Raw genomic sequence first — 23,786 nt, 5'->3', positions numbered from 1 at the left:
CATAACGGCAGTCACCAGGCCGTTGAATCTGTGGATATGACCTTTTTGAATTGGAAAGCTGAAATTTGCCCAGATTGTTTTAATCGAATAGATGTGAGGAACTTCCACGAGTCACGGTCTACAACGCAACGTGTACCAATGCTACAGACTTGAGCAATCAAATGACCAATTCTCTTGCTGCCTCAAACGCGGAGTTGGCAGAAACTCTGAAGTATCGAAAAGCACTTTTATGCCTGCAAAACTTCAAGGAATCAATTCTTGCGTTGTCTAAAATATAGTTATCCATTGTAGATATTCTCTAGAATAATTTAGGAGCACTCAAAAAGTCTCATCTAAAGGGTATTATATAAGTATGCTGTTTATAAAAGTATCATATCAAATTTCAACTACGTACATACATATGCCGAACCAAATCTGTTTGAATCCCTCAATGTGGCAAGAAGGGTCGTAACTCCATGCGTTCTAGGAAAAAGGTCTCACGATCATTCTAACTCACAGTTCATTCGCAAGGATCCGACAAGAACACGGGTCATAATGCAATAACGGGATGGGGCGAACTGCCCTCCAACCAAAGGGTGAGCACGACCGTTCCGTCGGTTATAGCAATTTTTCCTTCGCAAAAAAGAGCGAGCAGGATCAGCGGGCGACTAGTGGGAAAGAGTGAGAAGCCATTTTTTCGTTATTCATAAAATAACTGAATCGTTTTCACTCCAGAGCGTCGCCCTGTTTTTTTTTATCCCTTCCATTTCTTACTTTATGGCAAGAGCTGTGTTTATGCAATAATCCCTTCAACTGTTCTTGTCCACTAATGCCTTCGTGAAAGAGAAGCTTCCGCGTTGTAGGAGAGCATTTAAAAATTCCTTTTATGTTAGTGGCACGCCTCGTCCTCTCTGAATGGTTGAAGGCCGGCGCTGACGAGCATTTGATTGCAGTGAGTGACCATGGGATGGGCGACCAACTTCTATTTCCACCGCCTTCTGCGTGGCGCGCAAAAATTACATTCTTTTACAGTCATCGGGATACATCTTTTTTCCAGGATAGCGTTTTATGGGGTCTGGTGTTCGTTCAGGACTCATTACCATCAAACGCGATAAGGTAAAGCAATGTTTGGGTAATCTGGGAGACCGGGTAAGTGCCGTTACGTTCGGAGACTTTACGAATGAATAACTCTTGAATATAAAAAATGTCTTGGTTAACAGGAAAAAACAACGCTCAAATTATCTTTTGTCGAGAAAGTTGAAGTTTTTCCTTTCGAATATTGTCCCCTGAATGAATGTTTTTCGATGTATACTCGTCTGATTGCTTTAGACAGCAGTCGGACGTTATCGGACTGACTTAAACGAGAAGTATCGAAGTGATAGGAGGACAGATCAGAACCACACCTTGGTAATCGGGGTGTTTAAATGCCGAAAATAGTCGCCGAAAAACCCCTACCACAATATTTACCGTGTTTTGAGATGTAATGATTCTCTCATATGATAGCATTTGCACCAGCGAGAATAAAGTTCGAAATGAAATATCGATCGGCAAAAATATATTTCTCTCGAGAAATTGGTATGTAATACTATTCATTCTCAGTTCATTTAGTTCATACCATGCACTTTAGTTTTCGTAGCACGAGTATTAGACTTATTTTATCCTCTCTTCCAAATATAATCTTAATTAATTTGCTTTGTAATTTTATGATCAGACGTTACATTTCATAATCTATCTTTTAGGAACAGCAATGAAAACGAAAGAAATAATCGAAGGTTCAGAAATTACGTAAATCATTGCTCTACGTCATTGCCGAATATAAATACTTCTAAAAAATATTGCAAGGGTATCTATGCGGGCTGTAGTTCCTATTAAAGTCTGCCCATAAATTAGTCACCATAGTATTTGTCTTCGGAGGCGGCCAATAACAGATCAATTTCACTATAGGAAAGAAGTTACTTTGCTCGTAGATAGCGTTTTAGGAAGCGGAGAGAGCGAAGAGTAACTCAACACCAACATTAGCTAGGACTATTAAAATGTTCAGCAGAAGATCGCATTATCACCAGCATAGTCGGAATTTGATCCAGAGCCGTTGGTGTCTGAAAATCTTAATTTGTTATTGACGGTGGAAAATGTGCGCATTGCTGTGCAACACCTAATAAAAAATACAACAAATATTTTTGAGTTAGAATCTAAACCAAAACAGAAGGAAAGAATACCTTAAATAGCTCGATAATACCATGGCTAATTGCAAAGTATTCGTTTAGTAATGTCAGTTACAAAACCTTTTGTCATGATTAACGATAACTGTACGCCAAGAATAAATCAATGGCCAAAGGTTTACTCCGAACCTTTCAATAAATCTCAGAATAAATGTAGAACTATGTTATATATATATATATATATATATATATATATATATATATATATATATATATATATGCGTGTATATATATGTATATTTATGTATTTGCATGTATTATATATATGTATATTTATGCATTTGCATGTATTTTATATACATATATATGTATATGTATATATATATTATATATATATATATATATATATATATATATATATATGCATGGCATTGTCTTCCGGAGGCTCAGAAGAAACAACTGCCGGAGAAAACCGTGAATAGGAATTTAAATCCCGATTCCTTTCACTGAAGCATTGCTCATTTTTTTATACGAGACTCAAAAACACTTCTCGCCAGCGAAAATTGAATTCCTCATCTTAAATTGATAAATGAGAAAGATAATGTGCAATTTCGAGCCATTTTATTGCAGCAATGTGATAATGATTAATTAATTATGTATGCAGTTCCGATTCCTCCAAAATGAAAGGTTTAACAGGTTACTTTCGAACGATTGTTCCACGCTTTCAAACATGGAGCTCTCTCGCTTTTATTTCGATCGTCAACGCGGGAGTTAATTCGTTTTGTATTGCACAGTTCTCCAATTTCGAGCTCCACTAAATGGGCTATTCGTGAACGCGAAAGTTTTCCTCAGCCCATTGTTAATTTTCCATTGGGTCACCCCAGCCTTTGGAGAAATTATACGCGCCTACTGTTTACCGGGGCCCGTAAAAAAAGTTGCCCACTCCCTCTTACTCGAACGGTCCGGTATGAACTCCTGGAGAATTACCCAACCGTTTCAACCACCCTAGCGCTCGTCCTTCCCCCGTGAGTTCGCGCACATCCCAATTTTTCTCGTCGGCCGTGCAGATGTGTATTCCCTCCGAGCCAGACGCAAAACCGTACCTCATCAATTCAGGATTCATCCACCTCATAGCAGGAATAAACTGGGACTCCCTTTGACTTTTAGTGTGTCGCTACACTCGGGCCTCAATCGACTTGGTTGCGCCCCACATCGAGAGAATGTGAGGGAAGGCGGAGGGAGATCTAATGCGCTCGATTCCAATTTATCTAGGCCATTACGACTCTCGCCGTTTCATTCCTTCACGTTGCCCTTTACCAAAGACAGTGGTGGACAAACCGCGGCCCGCAACAGCGTATGCTCATTTTTTTGGCTATCGTTATTTTAATTATCACATTTTATTTTTTTTTAATTTGTGATAACTTAATCGACTTTTTTGTTTAATATCATCTAAAATATCTTATTCTCAGCTGCATTTTTCACTTACTGATGTAATAAAATTATTCAAATATACAAGCATGTTTACTACAATTTTCCTAACGCAACATTAATTACGACATGAAAGGATATTAGAAATTACATATGGTATAATCCCCCAGAATGTGCGGCTAAGTTTGAAAATTCTCTTAATAATCAGAGTGTATTTTGCGGAAAAAAATCTTGGTTCACCCCATCCATATCAGCATTCAACACTTTCGAATTTTTCCGGCGCACAGTTCAAAGAATCGATTGTTATGAAATGTAATTAATGCCAGAAAATTTCTCATTTATCCTGTTAAACTATTGAACAAAGCGAAAGAAGTATCGTAACAACACCTTTAACAGTAAGCTGCATTTATAACTACATTTAAGCTTCTGTTGTTCGTATAAATTACACCCAACAAAATGCTCAGCTGATAAAGTTATTGAAAAGTTTGTCCAAGATATCTCTCTGGTAATATTTTGGATTGACCACGTTCAAATTATTTTTATGACGAGAAATTTTGTCTCAGGGTCTGCTTCAATGACATAAAAGCGCCGATGATGATGACACTTGTTGAGAATGCAGCACAAATTTTCATAAGAAAATGAAAATCCATTCCAATGGTGTTTCTCCATCATTCAAACAACTTTCCGATGAAAACTTATCAATAAAATTATGTTTTGGCTGTACTAGGAAGAATTCGATATAGATATATGTTTTCTTTACTTTTTAGATGGAGGAAATATTTACCTTTCCTATGAAATAAATTAATAATTTACGAATCGTTTTTGAAGAAAAATATTACCTTTACCCTTAATCAATCACCTTAACCTCCTAATTGCTTAATTAGGAGGTTATTCAGTCACCTTAATTAGGAGGCTAAATCACCTTAACCTCCTAATTAAGCAATTAGGAGGTTAAGGTGATTCCCTCCTAATTAAATAGGTACAATACATGCACTATGTGATATTTTGAAATAAAAATACATCTGATGGTATCCAAATGTGGGTTGATTCAAGTAAGGTAAATAGCCTGACTAGAAGTGCCCTCCGCCGGTGATAGCTCCTGTAAAAATTATTTCCTCATAGAATACGCTTATTTCGAGTGGAATTCCTTTAACATCTTTCAAACGTATATTTTCACTATTTTCTGACGCACAGGTTTATCAATCCTGAAATTGAATTTTTACCATTCCATTCGATCACATTTTTATTGAAAAATACTAACATCTGAATGCCATATACGAGGCATCAGTTAAGGCGGATTGTCATCGACATCTTCAAAAGAGCCGATAGCGCATTTTTTTATCTTTAATATCCCATCATCGCGCGCTGGCCACGCTGGTCATTTTCCCTGAGTTACTGTGGCGGTGATGGTTTCGGCCTTGGGAAGCCCAAGGAGAACAAATGGGAAGGTCCAAAAGCAAGAAGTGAAAGAGTGGGAGAGGGAACCTTCGATATGAGGTAAATAATATCCTCCTGATCGTATCCGTTTCATTCAAAGGTAGGAACACAACGAATAGTTTAAGTTCGATTGTGCGTTATCAGGCACGGCAAACTAGGGAGGAGATTTCTCCCACCTGAAACGTCGCGATGTTCTCGCTGATGGTGAAACAAATGGCAAGCTGATTGAGAGATTGTTGTTGTTGTAAAGACACCTCTTTGGAAGCGACCGATGTTATCAACTTACAGCATATTAGTGATTTCCTTATGAAAATAAATTGAGTTAGCCGTATTACTGACTTGAAAAGTTGCCGATGAGATTATCATTTTCAACAATTTTAAATTCAGCTCGGTACGGTGATAATGCTCAAGCATGAATTTGTAAAAAAAACAAACAATTATCAAGATATAGGGTGACTTAAGTGAGCCATAATTCTGCGAAGTACCGTCGTTTATGGCATTTTTGGTGGGAAATGAAAACCATTTGGTAGGAAATCCCTGCACCAGGTAAGAGGAGAAGATGGCGAGTTGCAGTAAAGTTCGACAATTTATTGCAGAATGAACTTGATTGAGTCATGCCTCAAGGTGTGATTGGAATTCTGTTTCATTTTTTTCAATGCTCAGGCAATTTCTTACTCTAACTCTTTGAATGTTATGCCATCAGTGCACATTGTCTTCCCTTTTCCAACGAAAGAGAATGAAAACATAATTAAATATTGCAATTGAAGCCACATATCGGAGGGGGCAAATTCAATGGGCTGTTGTGTCTGTCTCAGTCATTTAGGATAGGTTATTTGGTATTGAGTGTCCTTCAATTAATCTCGACACTAACTCTCAATGGAATATTTATATAAATTTCATTGAGACTTAAGTCAGGGCCTTAGAAGATAAGTGGGGAGATAGTAGTGATGAGTAGAAAAATCACTGTCAGCCTATTCAAATTCTTCATTAAAGATCGTTTTCGATCCATGTAAACCGACGTCACGTAAATACCTGAAGCGTCTTTCGCGAAATTTGGTGTCACGTAATAATTTTGACTCATCCGTTCGTCACTTATTTTTTTGGACATATCATTTAACATCTGCACCGCATCGAACTGGTTATTATAGGAAAATACAATAGAACATATACAAATGCGAATTATGTAATAATAAATAAAAGTATGCATGTACAAAAATGTGTATAATATATTCGAATAATTCAAATCATACATATGAAATTCAAAACATCGCTAAGCTGCTCCACTGGGCTTTTAACATCAGTAAGCGCTGTTTTTAATTCACGTCCATTGGACTTGATCCGAAATTGGCTACTACTTTTCCATTTTTATGCATTCGAACATGATTGATTAACAAGCAGCTTCTGTAAAAAAATGTGATCGCAACCATTGTCTTCTGGTGCGCCACTTCATCGAATGGTACGGACTCAAACGAAGGTCACTCCGTCATTGAATGTGTTCTGGTAATATTTAACGTTATAAACACATGCAAACCTTCTCTTTCCAAGAAATGAGAGAAAAAACACTCGTCAGGCTTACCGGATGCGCGCGATAGTCCTTGAGGTGGTTCTAGTTGATTCACGTGACGTACAAGCCCTCCTACCTAACACCGCCAGAAGATCTGTAATAAATAAGAGGATTTTTTTTGTTTAAGAATATTTGGTCGGAAGCTAACTATATGTCAATTGGTGACAAGTTTTGATTTGGGAGTTTTATTCAGCGCTTGCATACGCTTCATAACAAAAAACACACTGTTGGAGGATTTGAATGCCCGAAAGGCGACAGTGGCCAATTAAAAATGGTCCAAACGCCTTTGGAGCTCCGCAAGCTTTAATCCACGGTTTATTGTTATATTCTATTAACTTCCATTTCAAATAGGAAGTAACGATTTAAACCCTTGTTTAAGTGGAGATTTTTCACAAGGATATTAGAATATCGAAATGCGGTCGCGATAACATTTGTACGAAAATTGAGTTAGAAGATGACGAAATGAGTAATCAGTGATTGTAGAAGGCTGCAAAACCTGCAAAAAGCTAGCAAGTAATCACTTCATTGAAGTAGTGAAAAACAATAGTTGTATTAAATAGTGAAATAAATAAATAATTGAAATATTTGTCCAAAAAATTGCAATTGCATGTCCTTACTTAATTGGGTACGAACCACCACGAACTTGGTAGTAGGCGATATGATGATTGAATTTCTTCAAACAAATTTTTAAAAAGAAACACAGTTGTTAATTGCAAAAATAATCCTCCTAAGAGCTCTATTTAATTTTTCTTATAAGATGCGTAAACCGAAGTCTAATCGAAAACTACTCTAAAGTTATCTTTTGCTTGTACTTAGAGTATATTAATCTAAAAAGTTGAAATCGTTCCATGATTTCAGCTTTCTATTAAATCATTCCAATATGACAGCGTAGGATGGAAAGTAAAATTTGTCCACTCGCACAAAACAAATGCTCTTCCTTTTATCACTGATTCCCACGGCGCTGAGCTCGGCGAAAGTTTCTGTCATTCATCTCTCAGCCTCCCGTAGGAACTCTGCGACGTCTCATCTCAATTCCGCGAAGGATTTTCGCAATAGATGACTAATTTCGCGCTCACGGGATCGGACGCGGGGTCCATGGGAAGACGGGAGAGAGGTGCCGCTTCTTCAAATCCCCCGTGCATTTCTTCTCATGGCTCCGATCGATTAGAAAGCCCGCCCTCCCCCTTTGTCTCGCTCTCTTAAGCTCTCAGGGACGCCTCCCTCCCATCTCTCATCTCTCGAAGAAAACCAACCATCGACATTTCGGTCTCGGATCGTCGGCCTCCACCCCCCACGTCGCCGGGTGGCTAATGCACGTCGCCAGCCGCCTCGTCTTCTGTGGACGGACGGACGAAATTCTTCTCCACCACCGAACAGGGCGTCTTCCCTAAGCTCGTGTTGAGGCGAAGGCTCGTTAATTAGAATCTCACGCCTGTCAGATCTCCGATGATGAGGGAACTGTACGTACCGCGACGCTACGACTCAACGCTCAACGGATCGAATTAAATGCGTTAATTTTTTCTAAGAAAGAGAAATTCAGTTAGGGTTTGAGTTTTGTGGCAATTTACGTCTGAGGCCTTTGGAGTCAAATGCGACAGAAAGCGATCGCTCCATCGTGAGAGAATCGTCGAGCCACGAAGTGTTTCACTCGAAGCAATCGCCGGAAGAGAGCTAGGCACTAAGCCTACGATCCAAGGGCAAATTTCGAACCACCAAACCAAAGAAGTACTTCCTTTGGAAAAATGCTTGATTTGTAATTCGGTCTTTTTATTCACGTATATCTTGAGAATTATAACTGTAAAAGAATTTTACGCCATTCATTCAAGACAATACAATCGAGAGTGGATTAAAAACATGCCATTGATAGTATTAAAAATGCACGACTGTAAGTAGCATGTTTCAATTGATCAACTAATGAAAAATTAAATAAATAAGTATATATGTGTGTGCAGGTAAAAAAGTAGATGAGTCTATATATATATATATATATATATATATATATATATATATATGCATCTTTATATATGTACGTGTTTGTGCAATGCAAAAAATATATATATATACATTTATTTATATATATATATATATATAATATATTTATATATATATATAAGGAGTTACAGATGTATGAGTAAGGGATATAGGTTTTCCAAAACGATGATGCGTAGTGAACTTACGAACTGTAAAAAACGACCCATTTACAAGGAGTGTCCATGTTGTTTTCAAACGAGAAATAAATATTAACATCCAGAATAAAACGGATCGTAACTTAATGCCTGCCAATTTTCGTACAAACTGTAGCTTAAAATTTTATTTGAGATTTGTGAAAATGTACGGGTTAAGGGAAAGCATATGTTATGCACCAGGGCATATCTGGTATTTCCCTTCCACGGTCTATTAACAGTCAAATATCGATCCAAATATTAGAGGCCATATAATATTTTCCGTGACTTTAATTGGGTATTATAGCACGAAAGGGTTCATAGTATGGGAGTGAGAGAAACCATTATTTCACGCATGGTGGGAAGAGCAAAATGGAGCTTAATTTAATTTTGTTGTGAAGAAAGTTCTCTTGAGGCAGCATTCGTATCTTAGTGATACGTATACAATTTCCATTGATGTTTAAGGTTCTTAGTAGTCCAAATTCTGAATTCCAGCTGCGATATCGCAGTAAATAATGATAGACTAACGAAAGTAGGCCTTTATAGAAATTCAGGACTCTCAAGCATAGTAGTTTCGCTTTTATTTAGGGCGTGAGGTACATCAAACATAATAAGACGAAAGTCATTCTAGCTTGTCAAAATGAGATTATACTTGTGTTATTATTCATTTAAAAAATTCTTAATGTTGTATAAACTAAGACACCGCACTGTGTGTATATTTCCTTCAATCATTTGGATACTAACGTGCCCATGCAGTAATTAATCATCTTATGCCTTTGTACCTAAGGAAGGCACGAATACTGAAGATACAAATCAAACTCTATATACCAGCAAGGGGTACTTTTGCTGTATCAGAGTGAGAATAAGTATAAGGTGTTGAAACGCGGCATTCTGTTAAATGTAACATGTGGAAAAGTGAAAGGAGCATTTCGTTATTTCGTACTCTTTCCCACCAAGTTATCTTGAAATAGTGAGGTTCAATTTGGTTACCATGTTCAGCCAAGAAATATTATGCGTTACTTTTGTTAATTTTTAACCATGTAACGGTCCTTCTAGTTGTGAAGTATCTTTAAAATGTGTAAAAAGATAGCCTTGGTTGAGGTACACGCCATTTGAAAGGATGCATATGTGGATGGATGCAATGGTTAATATACCCGAGGGCTTTTGCTTAGGGGAGTGTTCTCGGAAAAAATTACACTTTGGGAAGAAATAATTAATAATTAAGCAACTCGGTGGTGCCCATAGGAAAGAATTTTCAATGCCGGGTCTACAATTTAATCAATAGAAACGTACCATTTTGAGCACGAAAAATTGACGCGTGTTCTCCTTTTCAAGTGCGTGTGTATCAAAAATAAAATTCTATCTGCATGGTGGAATGGTCATCCTTCAAGGTGAACGATGAGTCACGACAGTTCAAGTGCGAGAATGAGTTAAAGACGGCAATTTTAGAAAGCCTTTCCGTCGAGGAAATGAGTATGTGACAATTAGGATTTCGCGAGAAAGTGCACTATAACGATAGATGGGTACTGCGTGCGAAACTTGCATTTTTTCACGTTTTCTGGAAAATATCCTATAGAGTTGAATGCGTGCAACCTAATGACTTAATTGATGCCATCATCTGTTGAATTCCTTCAGCTTTGCGGTTAAAAAGATGTCCGATGATAAAAAATCATTACTCGTGTAAAAAATCATTACTCAAGGCTTATGTTTCCTACTTATGTTCAGAAATAACGAAAAAAGTAAGCTGAGTCGGTCAAATCGGTCTGAAGGCATTCCCCATATTCTTCGTGTTCGGTTAACAGTAGGAGAGGGAGTGTCGAGAAATAGATAACAGTTTGAATGAAATTAAGATTCCAATAATAGAGACTTTAAAAATGTATGTGAAAAATTTTTCTGATATAAGTAGTCCCAAATGATTGAAATGAATTTTTTGATGCAAGATTTTTTCATTCCTATATAAATTATATATCAAGCGAGGCACTGCCCTTATCCGCCAAAATTAAATAGCCACTATATCAACGCTCGAAATGACATCATACGTATCTTTAAAGTACAGGTACAGGAAAAAGTATAGGAAAATCAATTTTTTGAAAAAAATACAGCGTGAAATGATTGCATTTAAAGGAGCATGAAGGTTTCAGCTTCGGATGAAATTTCCGTGAAGATGTTACCAATGTCAAGCAACCGGCCGTAGTGTGATAAATAAATTTCTTGAAATTCGCATAGATTTGATCCAATCCTTGGGTATGCTTTTATTTTTAAGGGTTGTCTTTTACGTTCATTGGTACTTTTCTTCATTAATTAACTGCTTATCTTTCATTTCAGACGTATGCTCAACGTTCGGGACATGATTCACTTAAGAGTTCGATAGACTCCAAGTATATCTACTTCACAAGAACCAAAGGACTATTCCGAATCTGCTACCCCAAGGAGAGACCTACGAAAGGTGAGTTGCGGACAAGTGAAGTAGTGTAACATCCCACCACGATATGAATGAAACAAGTTCTGAATTGATCAATGATGTGGATTTTTTAGTTCAAGTGCTCTCAAAAGTCTTATTCAAAAAATACGTATGCTATGAGAGAAACAATCAGTCAGTTTCTTCATCCTTCCCCAAATACGGTATATTTCATTGCATTAATCCCGGTTTTATGATCGCCGGTTAATTCCAACTTTTATTTGATATGAACGCTTGCTTGGTGTACATCAATATTTTACCGAAAGGTCCGACTTAATAAAAAAATCAAGGGATGATCACTTTCCCCTTGTCATTCTGATAGTAGTAGTTCCGTCTTAAGCACTAATGGTTGGTTTAAATAAGCACTTGAACGGTTGGTTTAAACCTAAGTGGTGGTTGTATAACTGATTTGTGGCTTTAACCACAGATTAAAGTTAACCTTCGATTAAAGAGACATAATAATAAAACCATGTCTTAAAAAATATTAACAAAGTTATCAATAAGAATTTTGGCCAACGTTTGTATATATTTACTTTAATGGAGTGGCGGCTAATATTTGGTCCAATTGACCGGCGAACATTGTCTTGAATTTTCCAATGGTGAGAGAAAGCATAGTTACTTGTTGCCTACCAGTGTAATAGAATGTGGGTTTGAAATATTTCTGCGACTGTAAAATACGTGCGTCAGCAGAATACTTTTTGTGACAATAAGTTTCAAAAGGGTAGTATTTGATAACGGAAAGAGTTAACACCAAACTCTCTGCCCGAGATTGAGATGTCCATGAAGCTCGATCGAGCTTGGAACCTTATGATTTGCAAGGCACGAAGTTGCCCAACTCCCATCAAAGATTATATAGTTCATTTCCGATGCTTTTCGTGATTTTTTAGTCGTTTTCTTATGTAGAGAAGTTTCTAAGATCATCAAATTTACAATTTTACTTCCCTGTTGGAGCAACCAAAACTTCACGATAGCGCAATAAACTGTTTAAGGTTCACATTCATGCAGTCTTTCCATCCCGAACGATATGAATTTTTATCGTTCCGGCAGGCCAAGATGGTATTTTCCCCTCGTTTTTCCTCAAAATGCCCAATTTATATTCACTTTCCCTTCTCTAGGTGTATGCCATAAACGTCAATCATTTACTGTAAACCAATGAAATATATCACCCAAATAGTGCATATAACAGAAAAACTCAGAAAATTACAAAGAGGATCTTCCTCTCGCCTCGAGAATGACCTTTCCCTCTTGAAGCGTGACGGAGCAACAATTGGCGATCCTTGCTGCTCATCGAATCAATCACGTAATGTTTTACGTACCTGTCAGTATTTTTTTCCCGAGGTGAGAAAACCACATGAAGGCATATCTGTGCCATTTTTCAACCGAAATAATTGGCCTTTGAACTTGTTTCGCCGCTGTTGAAACATTTTTCACTTTCTTCAGCTTGATGACGAAAAAATGTGCGCCTAAACATTGAGCTGTCACGGAATTGAGAACCTCTTGAGAACCATCGTAGGGTGTGAGAGTTTTCCACGGTGGAAAGCTTGTAAAAAGTTCCAGAACGACGGTGAGAGGGTAAGAAAGACAGACACAGAGATCACCGCAAAGAAAAATTTTATTTAGCCCATAATCGAGGGAAAATAGCATTCATTGTTGCAGCGACCGTGCATCTTTCCCGTTGTCTTGCCGACCCATCCTTCACAATTGCTTTCACCCGCTCGTGAAATTGATTATGTATTTTTTTACTCCGGTCCCCGCCTTCATTCTTCCTCCATCCTTGTCCTCCGGGGTGAAAAATTCAACTTTCTGTCGTCTCGGGTGGGTATGTTGGAGGGAAGAGGATTGCGAGAAGCGTCCTCGTGTACATTTTTTCCCCCCGCCGTCTCCGTAGTTCTGTTCTGGAGTTCTGAGCCGTCACTCCATTTCCTCGCGAGTCACGTCGCGACACTTTTTATTTCCCATTCGTCGCCACTGGAGCCCCGTACTAGAGGAGCTGGAAAGTGCGAAATTGTCTACTTTATTTTTGCTCCTTGTGTTCGAGAGACTGGCATTTCTTCCGACGCACGCCACGCCACGTTTCGTGACCACCGGGGCGGGGTCGTGTGCGAAATTAGGCGCGCCTTCGGGCCGAGACGTGGAAGTACGAGGAATAGAAATCATTTTTTTCCCCTCGGCCCAATAGGATGGGGGGTGGGATATCTTTCCTCCCCTTCTCTCGAGCAGAGAATGTAGGCCCACCTCCCACGTATACGCGTGGTGTAGCTGTGCAATTTCCGATCAAGATGGTACTTCTTTTTCTTTTGATCGATAAGTGGAAACTCATAGTCGAAAGGGTATTTAGTTTATTTTTCAGTGAGCAGAAAGCCCTATCCGAGAGATCATGCGTGTATCAGGATAACCTTTTACGATAGCGTTTTGCGTATTGCCCACGATTAAATGAATCCAATGTAAACTCAAAGAATTGTCTGATAGGTTGACGGCCGTCGACGTCAACGGACGGCTAGTCCAACGTCGTCCTGTAACGCATTCGTCATTTAGTAAAGTTCATATTGAATAAACGTCTAAACCTTTTCATGAAAAATTTGTCGGCAATAGAAAAGAAAAACAAAAAATAAAATCACCAAATGGTCGATAATTTGCAAATTTACAGTAGAAAAGTATACTTGTATTGCTTATGTTTTGCAGTCAACGAGTTAAGCCCGGTAGTTTTTCGGGTGGCTGGATTTCTATAAGAGGTGGTGTGAAGTATGATAGTGTCTTCTCGGTTTGACAGCAGTTGACACGGATGTGCTTTTTTACGACCTGGGATAAAGACAATAAATTATGATTTGACTCTTCCCAATTGTGACCAGAGAATATATGAACTGTGTACGAATAGTCGCCAAAAAAATGCTCTTTGGGCTCAAAGTTGAGTTAGTTTAGGTCGTCACATCAAGGTTTCTTAAGGATGTTACGAAAAGACTCGTAAAACCTTCGATATGGAGCGTAGCTATGTACGGCGTGGAAACGTGGCCATTGAAGCAGGAAGATATACGTAAATTGGAGGCTTTTGAAATGTCGATGTGGAGAAGAATGGAGAAGGTGAAATGGACCGAAAGGAAAACAAAAGAGGAATTCCTTGATCTGGTGGGCGAAGAGAGGGGTTTGTTGGGAGAAATGCAATGGAGGCAGGATAAGTGGATGAAGGGGGTATTGACCGGCAGTGGGATGTTGAAGACTGTAATAGAGAGGAGAATGTTAGGGAAACGAGGAAAGGGAAGGAACAGGATAGGGATGTTGGACGGGATGAAGGGAGGAAGAAAGTACTCAGAGATGAAGAGGGGTCTGATGTAGAGTAGGATACTGGATTTTGTATTTTGTTAGGAGTAATAAAATTTTTCTTTGGTAGTTGTGTCCATCCAAAAACCTACCTTAACCGGTAGATTACCTTGTAATAATATAATCAAGACCCCAGGGAGGCCGGCAGTTCGGCAATACTGAAGTGTTTGTCATAGGGAATTTTTATCACCGTATTATTGCCTGTGACTCTCATTTGGAAGTGTTCGAAAAATAAAACTTTTGGCAAAAATTACTATGAAACACGCTGAGTACTGCACAATGGAGATTTGTATTGTTCCAAAGTGAGCCTAGGTATCCATTGTCCAAACTAGCTTAGCCGTTTTCAACCCGTCAGGTCTTAAAGACTATAGCTAAACAATTCATCTCTTAAGCTTAACGAGTGGTAGAGTGCCTATTGTCTGCTACAGTAATAAAATACTTTTCCCGTCCCTAAAAGTTACTTTGAGTTTAGATGTTTTTATCACAATCTTTAATCCATCTTAGCGCTAATTTTATTCGGGTGCTGGGGAATGTTATCTCGCCAATTTTTGCTGCCGAGTGCCTCTTGGGAATGCGACCGTATCGGGTAGAACGATCGAGTGGCGGAAGGATATAATTCAAATCAAACATTTCACCGTTACCAGAGGCGCTTGTTCACTTTCTTCATCGGGCGTGTACATAGCGAATGCGGTTCTGAGCTTGGAATGCGACGGAGATAATGGCGTGGCACGCGAAACTACTTATTAACTGGCTGTGCCTAACGGTTTCAATGGGGTATGCGAAGTTTTCCGAATTTTATACTTTTAAAGAGCGAATCTTAAGCACAAATACATCTTTTGTTCCTATTTCTTTCCTTGGGCGGTACAAGATTAAGATATTTTATTATTAAGTGACATCAGTTACGCACCTGCTACATCTACTAAAACTCTCTCACTCGTCAAGGAGAGAAAGAAGCCGAGTTGACAAATTTCGGATGTTTATTCAAGGGTCCCAAACCCGTAACTCATTGGGGCATTTAATTTCCCAGGAATGAGCCTTCGGATCACACTGTGCCCCCACCAAATGGTATACACTCTAATTTTAAATGTGTCACATGAAGGGCAACATTTCCTAGTAAACACTGTAAATGCAAATACGAATATACCAGAAGGTTTATATCTTTTAAATTTTTATCCTTTTTTTATCTTCAGTCTTACATGATAATTTTTAAAAATATTAAGAGACAATAACACGAAATGTCGTCAAAGATTTGGGGAACGATTTAACAAGACGAAAAAGAAAATCCCAGTCATCATAAATTTGCATTGATTTACACCTGGGACTCGGGGCCAAAAGACTTGAATCTCATCACAGCACATAATCACTGACTATAAAACTGACAACCACGCTATAAAATGAGTTCATCCCTGGATAGTATCCACCTCCACAGTTAAACTTTTAAATTTAGACAAATCTCCTGCTTTGGTGCCTGCCAGTAATGATTATGAAGCATATGCGGGTTAACTATATACGGGCGTGCATACGAATGATTGGGGACGAGTCCTTAAGGCCTTAACTCTGTTAAAATTAAAATGGCAGTTCATATTGTGTGTTCCGTTTAAACTGCACATAAAAGTTTCTATCAGTGAGACTATCAGTGATCTCGAGACTACTAGTGGTTGTTTTTTGTTCATGAACGTTGTGTTTTGATAAGGGTTTTAAGTCGATTGAGTGCAAAATGATCCTAGGTGTTCTCTAACCGCTGTTGGGGTGAAAATATTAGGGTCAAAATTAGTATGTATCCACCCCCTGCCACACACCACTCTAGCGGTGGCTTGCAGGGTACTAAAATAAATACTTCTTCTCTACTTCCATCTTGTGTAAATCCACATTAGTGAATAATCGTAGAGGAATTGATTACGCATCCTTCTGGAATGTGGGCGCGAATTGTGTTCCACTTTCGACGCGGCTCGCATTGTCTGCGGCAGACCTCCTCCTCCAACTCTGAAAGGTATCTAAGGGTCTTAAATTGTGATTTTTAAAGGCTGTCTCCCCGACGTGGTTGTGCACGTACAATGTATAAATGTCAGTGTCCTTTAATGGAGTCATTGTGGGCGCCATGAGTAAATTGCGGAGTTGCTTCAGCTAGCTTTTTAAGTCAAGCTCACTTTTGTTTCCCATCCCCCACTTTCCTTCTCGTCCTTTTCCTCTTCATCACTTTGATGCCCGACTTTAGTCTAGATACAGCGACGCGTCAACCAGCGCGCCTATAAACGTGGGTGAGGCAGCTATGATAACAAATAGACAGTGCGTAAGCTACCCAACTGTGTCTAAGATGTGCCTTAGACGATTTTTTAACCCAACTGCCATTTATGACCAGAAAAAACCACTGAAAATATTTTTGCCCTGAAGTTGTTGCATGTGCCTGTCTTGAGCGGCATACATGAATCACGTGATTGAGTTTCCTAGTTGCTATTCATGCTTAAAGTTACTATTCTGAGTCCACCCGTTGGCTTTTCCCCAAAGTTTAGCCAAAGTCAATGCTTCGGTTGACCAAAAAGAAACCTTGTAATGAACACGGTCGAATCAAAGAAAATGTTTTTAGCAAAAAGAAGGATTAAACTCTTGAGCTCCTGTATGAGTAGCTATCCCGTATTATCAGTGAATGCATCAACGTTAATATTAATTACAATATTCAATTGTTCCTGGCTCAACTTTGTAGAAATTCATGTTTATTAAAAGGAGAATACAACGTATCTTTTATCAGTGTACAATGTTAGGACAGTGGGAAGATACATTGTATTCTTCATTTAATAAATATGAATTACAATCACAATTCACAAATAATCGGCAATTCGATGACGTTCTCGACCGTTGAGCATCGTTTGGTTGGCCCTCGTCATTTGGCATCGGAGCGAAAATATCTTAAATTTGGCTCTTAGTCTGAAAGAAATAATTGTCTCATTTAATTCTCCGCTCATTTTGGGACGGACACATCCGTAACCATTAGCACTCTTCATATAACCCGCAAGGCCGCCGATTTCATCGGCCAAGTTGGCCATTGGAATGCCAATTGTGCCTCCAAATCAAGCCGTGCCTGAAGGAGTGATTATCGGAACCACTCTTAGGAGCGGGATACATAGTGGAGCCGGGCCGGTAGGGGGCGGAGTTGGAGGAACTCCGGGGAGGTAATTCTGGGGTCCCGCGTACCACAAGACTGCCACCCCCACTCTTCCACGTCCGTAAATTATGAGGGAAACGGGTATGCCTCATTTTTTTTAGCCAGCATTATTTTGGAAGGGGGGAATCCAGATCATTGAGAAATCAGTGATCCCAAACGCACCAGCCGTAACAGGCCACGTAGAGGAGGGAAATATTTTTCGGTAGGCCTCCAGGTCATTTCTAGATCTGTTCGAAGGAAAAGCATCATTTTACTTTGACTGTGCCAAATTATCTATAATTAAACGTTCACCAGAAGCTTTGGGGAATTGTATTCAATTGTTTCAAAGCTTTGTTGAATTACCCTGGAAGTGTACAATGTACTTGTACAATATGAACAACAAAATATCGGGAGATGAAAAGTGGCATATATAATACACAAACTATACATTAATGCGATATTTTCCGCAAGCATTGAAGTACGCGAACCTTCCTCGGTAGTTCCACGTTATTTCTGTCGTGAGAATCGATCTCTGAAGACCTGAAAAGCAGGCATACGTATACAGCATACTTCCGTATCTCCACGACGCTGAACGCCCCTAGATCGTCCTGTTGAATTCACCATTCCTCTGATAATAATGATTAACACGTTCAATTTACGAAATTTAATAACTTTTATATTTTTTAAATGACCTTTTTATCGATTATTTCAATCGATCAAAGTTCAAAAATTAAATGAAAACTTCCGCAAATTCAACCTTGAGGAAGCAATAAGAGATGCGCTGATCCAGTCTAAAAATGAAATAATTCACATTGCGTAGGTGGTTATTTTAAGGTCAAGGGGTAGAGCGCTCATAAATTTAATTTTCACGAATGCACACGCCTACCGGAGGAACTGACGTCATCGGAATAGCACTCCATCCACCCAAAGGCTCCGCTCTATGGAATTATTTCCCGAGATGAAGTGATAATCCCTAAACTCTTAAAAGTTCAAGACTGCTTGAATGGCGGCCTACATTCTTACGCAATACACGTTGGGCGTTGCTCAAATAAAACTCGTGACCGTATCAATATATGCTAACCTAAGTGAGAAAGGATGCCATATATCATAGTAATATAAACCCTAAGGCTGGTTATGATTGGCGAAGGTATAGCTGACTTTGTACTCAGCACTACTGCTTGTAACATTCCCACAACTATGGGAGGGGGGACAGTTTCTTTCCTTAATAAGACCTATGATTTCCCATAAATTTCCAGCACCAGTAAAATATCCCCGCTTGGATTTTAGGAGGGGTGTCCGGAGACATCACCCAGATTCGAACTCTGGGCTATCTGAAAAGTGGCTGCATGCTTACCAACCAGGACACCGTCTGTGAGAGACGATATCCAGCAAATTTAGACATTTAAAAATCCACTTTTATCTATAATTGATGTTTTCTACTACATACTTTGAGCGACATTTACGCGTAGTTAATGAATTCAAAAGGTAAATAACCGAATCTATGGATGCACTGAAATCGATGGAAAGAAATTATCGAGTGAATAAAATATAAATATATCCCTTTTACTTCAGGGAAAAATTAATTTTCTCACTATTAATAATAGTTGTTATATTTGTACAGTCTGTAAAATTAGCTATGCAAAATGTGTAATTTTATTTGTAATGTCAAAAAAATTTTACATTTTCTCTGACCAAGAGTTCTGAAGAGCTTCGGGTCGGGTGTAAAGAAAAAAACGCACAACTTGGGAAATGAAAGTGTGTTAACCAGTCATGTAAAAAAGAATGCTCTTCCGTCATCTGCGTTTGCTCAGAGTTTTCCTGGAAATGCACGCATGCCTCTGCTCTTTCTTCCATTAACACGCTTGTCAAGCCATGCTTCCTGAGAAAAAAATCTTCTCCTGGCCCCGAACTTAAGAGAAAAGATGGGATGCGAACGTGAAGAAATTTCGCGGTACTGTTGTTCACTCCTAATTTTCCTAAATGCCATAATGCAGCAACAATAAATTTGTATTCTTTCGTACTGGAAGGGGAATCCCGTCCATGGTCCGCCAAATGACATTTCATCGTTCGTTTCGGAAAATTGCTACTCATGAACTGTTTGCGGAAATCGGAGAGTTGTTATTCTCGATATTCCGTTGCGTTTTACTTGATTAGCAACTGGAAAATGTTCTGAGATGAAAGTGCACAAGAATCCACTGAATGGTGTGCGGTAATACGCCGTTTGAGGCAAGAGAATCGATGTCTCCTTTGAGCGTTGAAAATGAGATACCCTTTGAGAATGATTATCCGAGTGACACTTCAATTCTTTTATCATTTGAATACTTAGACTTCATTCATCAACCACCTTACCGGTAGCGACTATAAACTTTAAACGTACACACTAAATTAAGAAGAATGAACTGAAAAAAGCATCTCGTGTATTACTAGTCACCAAAGCATTTCGAAAATTGGTGGTCTTTTCAAAGGGCAGAACCAGTTTACCTGATATTGAAAACGATCTACGAGTCCACTGATCCATTTACCAAGTTCTGTTCACTCGTAGAAATGTTTAAAACTTCAAAGCTAGGAATCTTTGTCAATAAGACGCATACATTTCTTAAAAAAAACTATCGATTTTAGGTCAATTCACCATGGAAACCCATTAATGGAAAGAGAATGAGTGATCAGAAGGCTGTTTTTGTGAAATGTAACTTCTTTTGGCTCCTCTTTTCCATTTTTTTACAGACGCCTTATCCGTAAAGATAGTATCAGCAAACACCAACGGATTTATAGTTAAGATTTTTCTAATGCATTACTCTAAACGGGTACCAAGGCAAGGAGGCCGGTGCTGTTAGGCGGTAACATCGACAACATTTCTAAGTAGGAAATATACCCAGAGCAGAGGGGTACCCCCTCTCTCTCTTTCTCTCCCGATTAAGGAAGAAGACCCTCGCCACAACAGCAAAGCGGGCAGGGCGAAGAGAAGACCGTCGGCGGCGGGAAGGAGAGCGCCTCTCCCTCATCCCGCGCGCCGCATCGTGGGAATCTTGCTCTCCTGTTCCTTTAGTATTTTTTTTAGAAAGCATCTCACCCAGCTGTAATCGTCCTTTTTCCGCGAGTCGTGCGCTTTAAAGAGGCGGGGGTGGAGGAATAGGTGGGGCGGGGATGGGGAAGAGAGAGAGAGAGAAATGACGAGAAGGTGATGCGGAGGAAGGGGGAGAGGCGAGAGATTGGAATTTAAAGAGATGAAAAAGTGCGGGCGAGAAGAGAGAATGGGTTTGCGAGCGAGTTTGTAGCCGCCAACAGTGGGCGACCTCGGGTGAGAGGAGTGAAGCAGGCAGTCCGAGTGACCACCACCCTCGTAAAAATCTCAAGGTCCCTCTCCACACTTACTCACCACCCACTCACAACTCTCCTCGTCATTCCCCTCCCTATGGGTTAGCTTAAGCCGTATGAGCGCGCTCCGAGAGGAGCGGGGGCCCGTTCAAGTGCGCAAGGAACGATTTGTTGATAAGTTTCGAAGACTTCTGAATGGCATACTGAAACTTTTCCCCACAGGGAACTTAAAACGTGCCTTGTGGCGGGGAGGAGATCTGGGATCGAAAGTAGGAAATCTATATCTCATCCAATCTAAAGAAAAAGGCGAGTATATATGGGATCATTTTATTATTTCATCCATTCTTTTTGCGACGAGTTTCATGCATAAATTGATTTTAAAGTCTCCGCGCCAGACCACAGCCAGGGCAGTAAATGAAAATATTTGCGTGGGAGGTTTATTATTGATTCGAGATATTTCATATGTGCTAGATAAGAACGGTGAATATTGAAAATTTCCTGCGGTCGTTTTCTAATAGCTATCGACCATATGACCTTCACTGTTCAGTTCAGAAGGTAAAAACCGATTCTAGAACAATTTTCTCCCTCCCATTGGCTAATCTCTTTTGTTTGCAAACCGGTAAAAAAGCTAACTTGGATTTATGGATTAGCTATCAAATAAATCGATGGACGAGATCGGTGCGATGGCTGTTGTGCTTTCCTCAAAATACGGAAATTTAAAGTTAATTTCCCAGTTGTAAATCCAGCGTTGAAAGATTACTCAGTGTTTCTTCGAACTCTAATTTTGTTTGTCGACGGCACTTCGAGGCAAAGTACTCCGGTCGGTGGGTGGGGCGTGAAATGTGAACCCCTAGGCACTTTCCGTTGAGAATGAAATAATCCGCCGGGTTCCTCCCCATCTTTATAAGTACGGTTCAATGCTCTGTGTCGTATTCCCTTCGTTTCTATTTCAAAACTGTTGTTTGAATGGTATAGACCATATTTTATATATATATATATATATATATATATATATATATATATATATATATATATATATATTCCATAATTAGGGACTGTTAAATATTGAGTGATGGCCGTGAAGATATACCAGCAATGCAATATTAGAGAAAAGTTCAGTGCAGTGTTAGTTGTATTCTTTCGACGATGATCGGGTGTCAAATTCCACCGTCATTGGTGGCGATATTTCATCAGTATTCCGGTCTCACCTTGGGTGAGAGTAAGGAGTCCGTGACTTCATGTGCTTCGTTACACCACATTCGTCTAATCCTACGTGCGTTGAAGCTGCGACCTCACTGGAGTCTTTTTGGCATTGATTTAGGCACTAATATTGATTTCATTTCTCCCCAGTGTAAAAAAAACTGCCAATTCACAGAAGGCAATGTGTGTCTCTAACTTAAGTTTTTCTTTCAAATTTAATTATAGAATAGAAACTCACATTTCACGTTTCCTTGGTTAGTTTCCTCCGTTTACATCATGCCCTCTTAGCGCAGTTGCCGAGTGTATCTTTCGTTCGACAATGGAGCCGTCCGCACCCTGATTTCATGGCCAACATGTTTACCCGGCTTGATTGCCAGGAACGGAATGATGGACGCATGCACTAACATGCGATAGCGGCTGGAAATCACAGTGTGCCGTCGAAATGACGGGGGAATATCATGTGAAACAGAGCAGTAGTTTCAAAACAGCGAGTAAATACCCATTGGAGAACTTCTTTTGGACTTATCACGCGGTCAATGAGTCTCATAGCAAATAAGGAAAGGCTGATTGGTACTTCGCTCTCTAATCAGGAAACACTGGACATCGTCAAATTGGATAATGAATGATTTAGCTCCCAGTAAAAGGGTAATGATTTCTTTTCCAGGCGGTGAAAGAGGTACTATTAGTGCGAAAAAAGGTTGGGTCACTCTTAACCATAAGAAATCACAACGTCCTAATTTAATTTCTCCCGCGTTAGTTAAGGCCAGTTGAGTCCGGATCACTCGGCTTTGCATGCAACAACTAATTGTCATCATCATCATACTAGCCATAACTCCCCTTAACGTGCAATTACGATCCCATAGGAGATTGAAGGTGATCTTGCCCCTGAGTGCGTATTGAGTACTACGAATCATGGCCCTAATTTTCCTCTACAGCTGAAGTTGAGCTTACAGTTTACGTATAAAGCAGTCGCAAAGAAACCCGTTCCATTTGTTTAACATCTCTTCGACTTCAAGTATTGGAATCACTGCAGAAAACCTATTACCCGTCCAATTGCCATTTTATGAAATGGACCAATGCCGGGAGTAAATGCGTTCTCCAATCCCTAATCTTCACGAAATAAGCGCGTCGGGTAATCACTTTGAAATTTCTTCTAGATGGCTTTCGTAATACGAGTATGCCTTTGCACACACAACAGCGATAATTTTCCTCCAAAACGAAATTTCATAAATGTTTCTCTCTAAGGACCTCAGCGTCAACGATACTCGTATCGGAACAATCTTGCCCTGCGGGAAGTTTGTTAGCACCTACCCTCGTTCCTCTTAATTACCTGGAGTCTAAATGTGAAGAGTGTAATCCCGAATATATGAAAGGAAGACGATGATGTACATTTTGATAAGAAACCGTTGCGTTTCTGAATTGACATTGTTAGCCACTTTCACCGTATAGGCCGCCTCTGCTTGTGCGACGTATATGCGTATGAGAAGTGGAATAAGTTACCATCGTTTAAAATTTGAATTAATGGTTGAAACAAATGAAGTCGTCGCGTTGGCACAGGCATACAAGATGTAGAACACAATAAAATAATAATTAATCAGTTATGAAGTGGATATCGCAGAAGTACCAAGTG

At 39.4% G+C, this 23,786-nt stretch overlaps 1 protein-coding gene across 3 annotated transcripts in view; it reads left to right on the top strand.

Moving 5' to 3' along the window:
* LOC139690841 (transmembrane protein 114) overlaps positions 1-23,786 on the top strand; it is a 120,418-nt gene that overhangs the window by 11,874 nt on the left and 84,758 nt on the right. For all 3 annotated transcript variants that reach the window (XM_071588438.1, XM_071588436.1, XM_071588437.1), the window contains exon 2: positions 11,055-11,175. In XM_071588438.1, coding sequence (XP_071444539.1) covers positions 11,055-11,175 — 121 coding nt within the window. The remainder of the gene's footprint in view (positions 1-11,054; positions 11,176-23,786) is intronic.

Source organism: Hetaerina americana, unplaced genomic scaffold (assembly GCF_022747635.1).
Source record: "Hetaerina americana unplaced genomic scaffold, ioHetAmer1.1.p SCAF_3, whole genome shotgun sequence".
NCBI classification, from domain to species: domain Eukaryota; kingdom Metazoa; phylum Arthropoda; class Insecta; order Odonata; family Calopterygidae; genus Hetaerina; species Hetaerina americana.
Note: the sequence above shows the minus strand (reverse complement) of the source record. Positions and strands in the feature narration are given on the sequence as shown.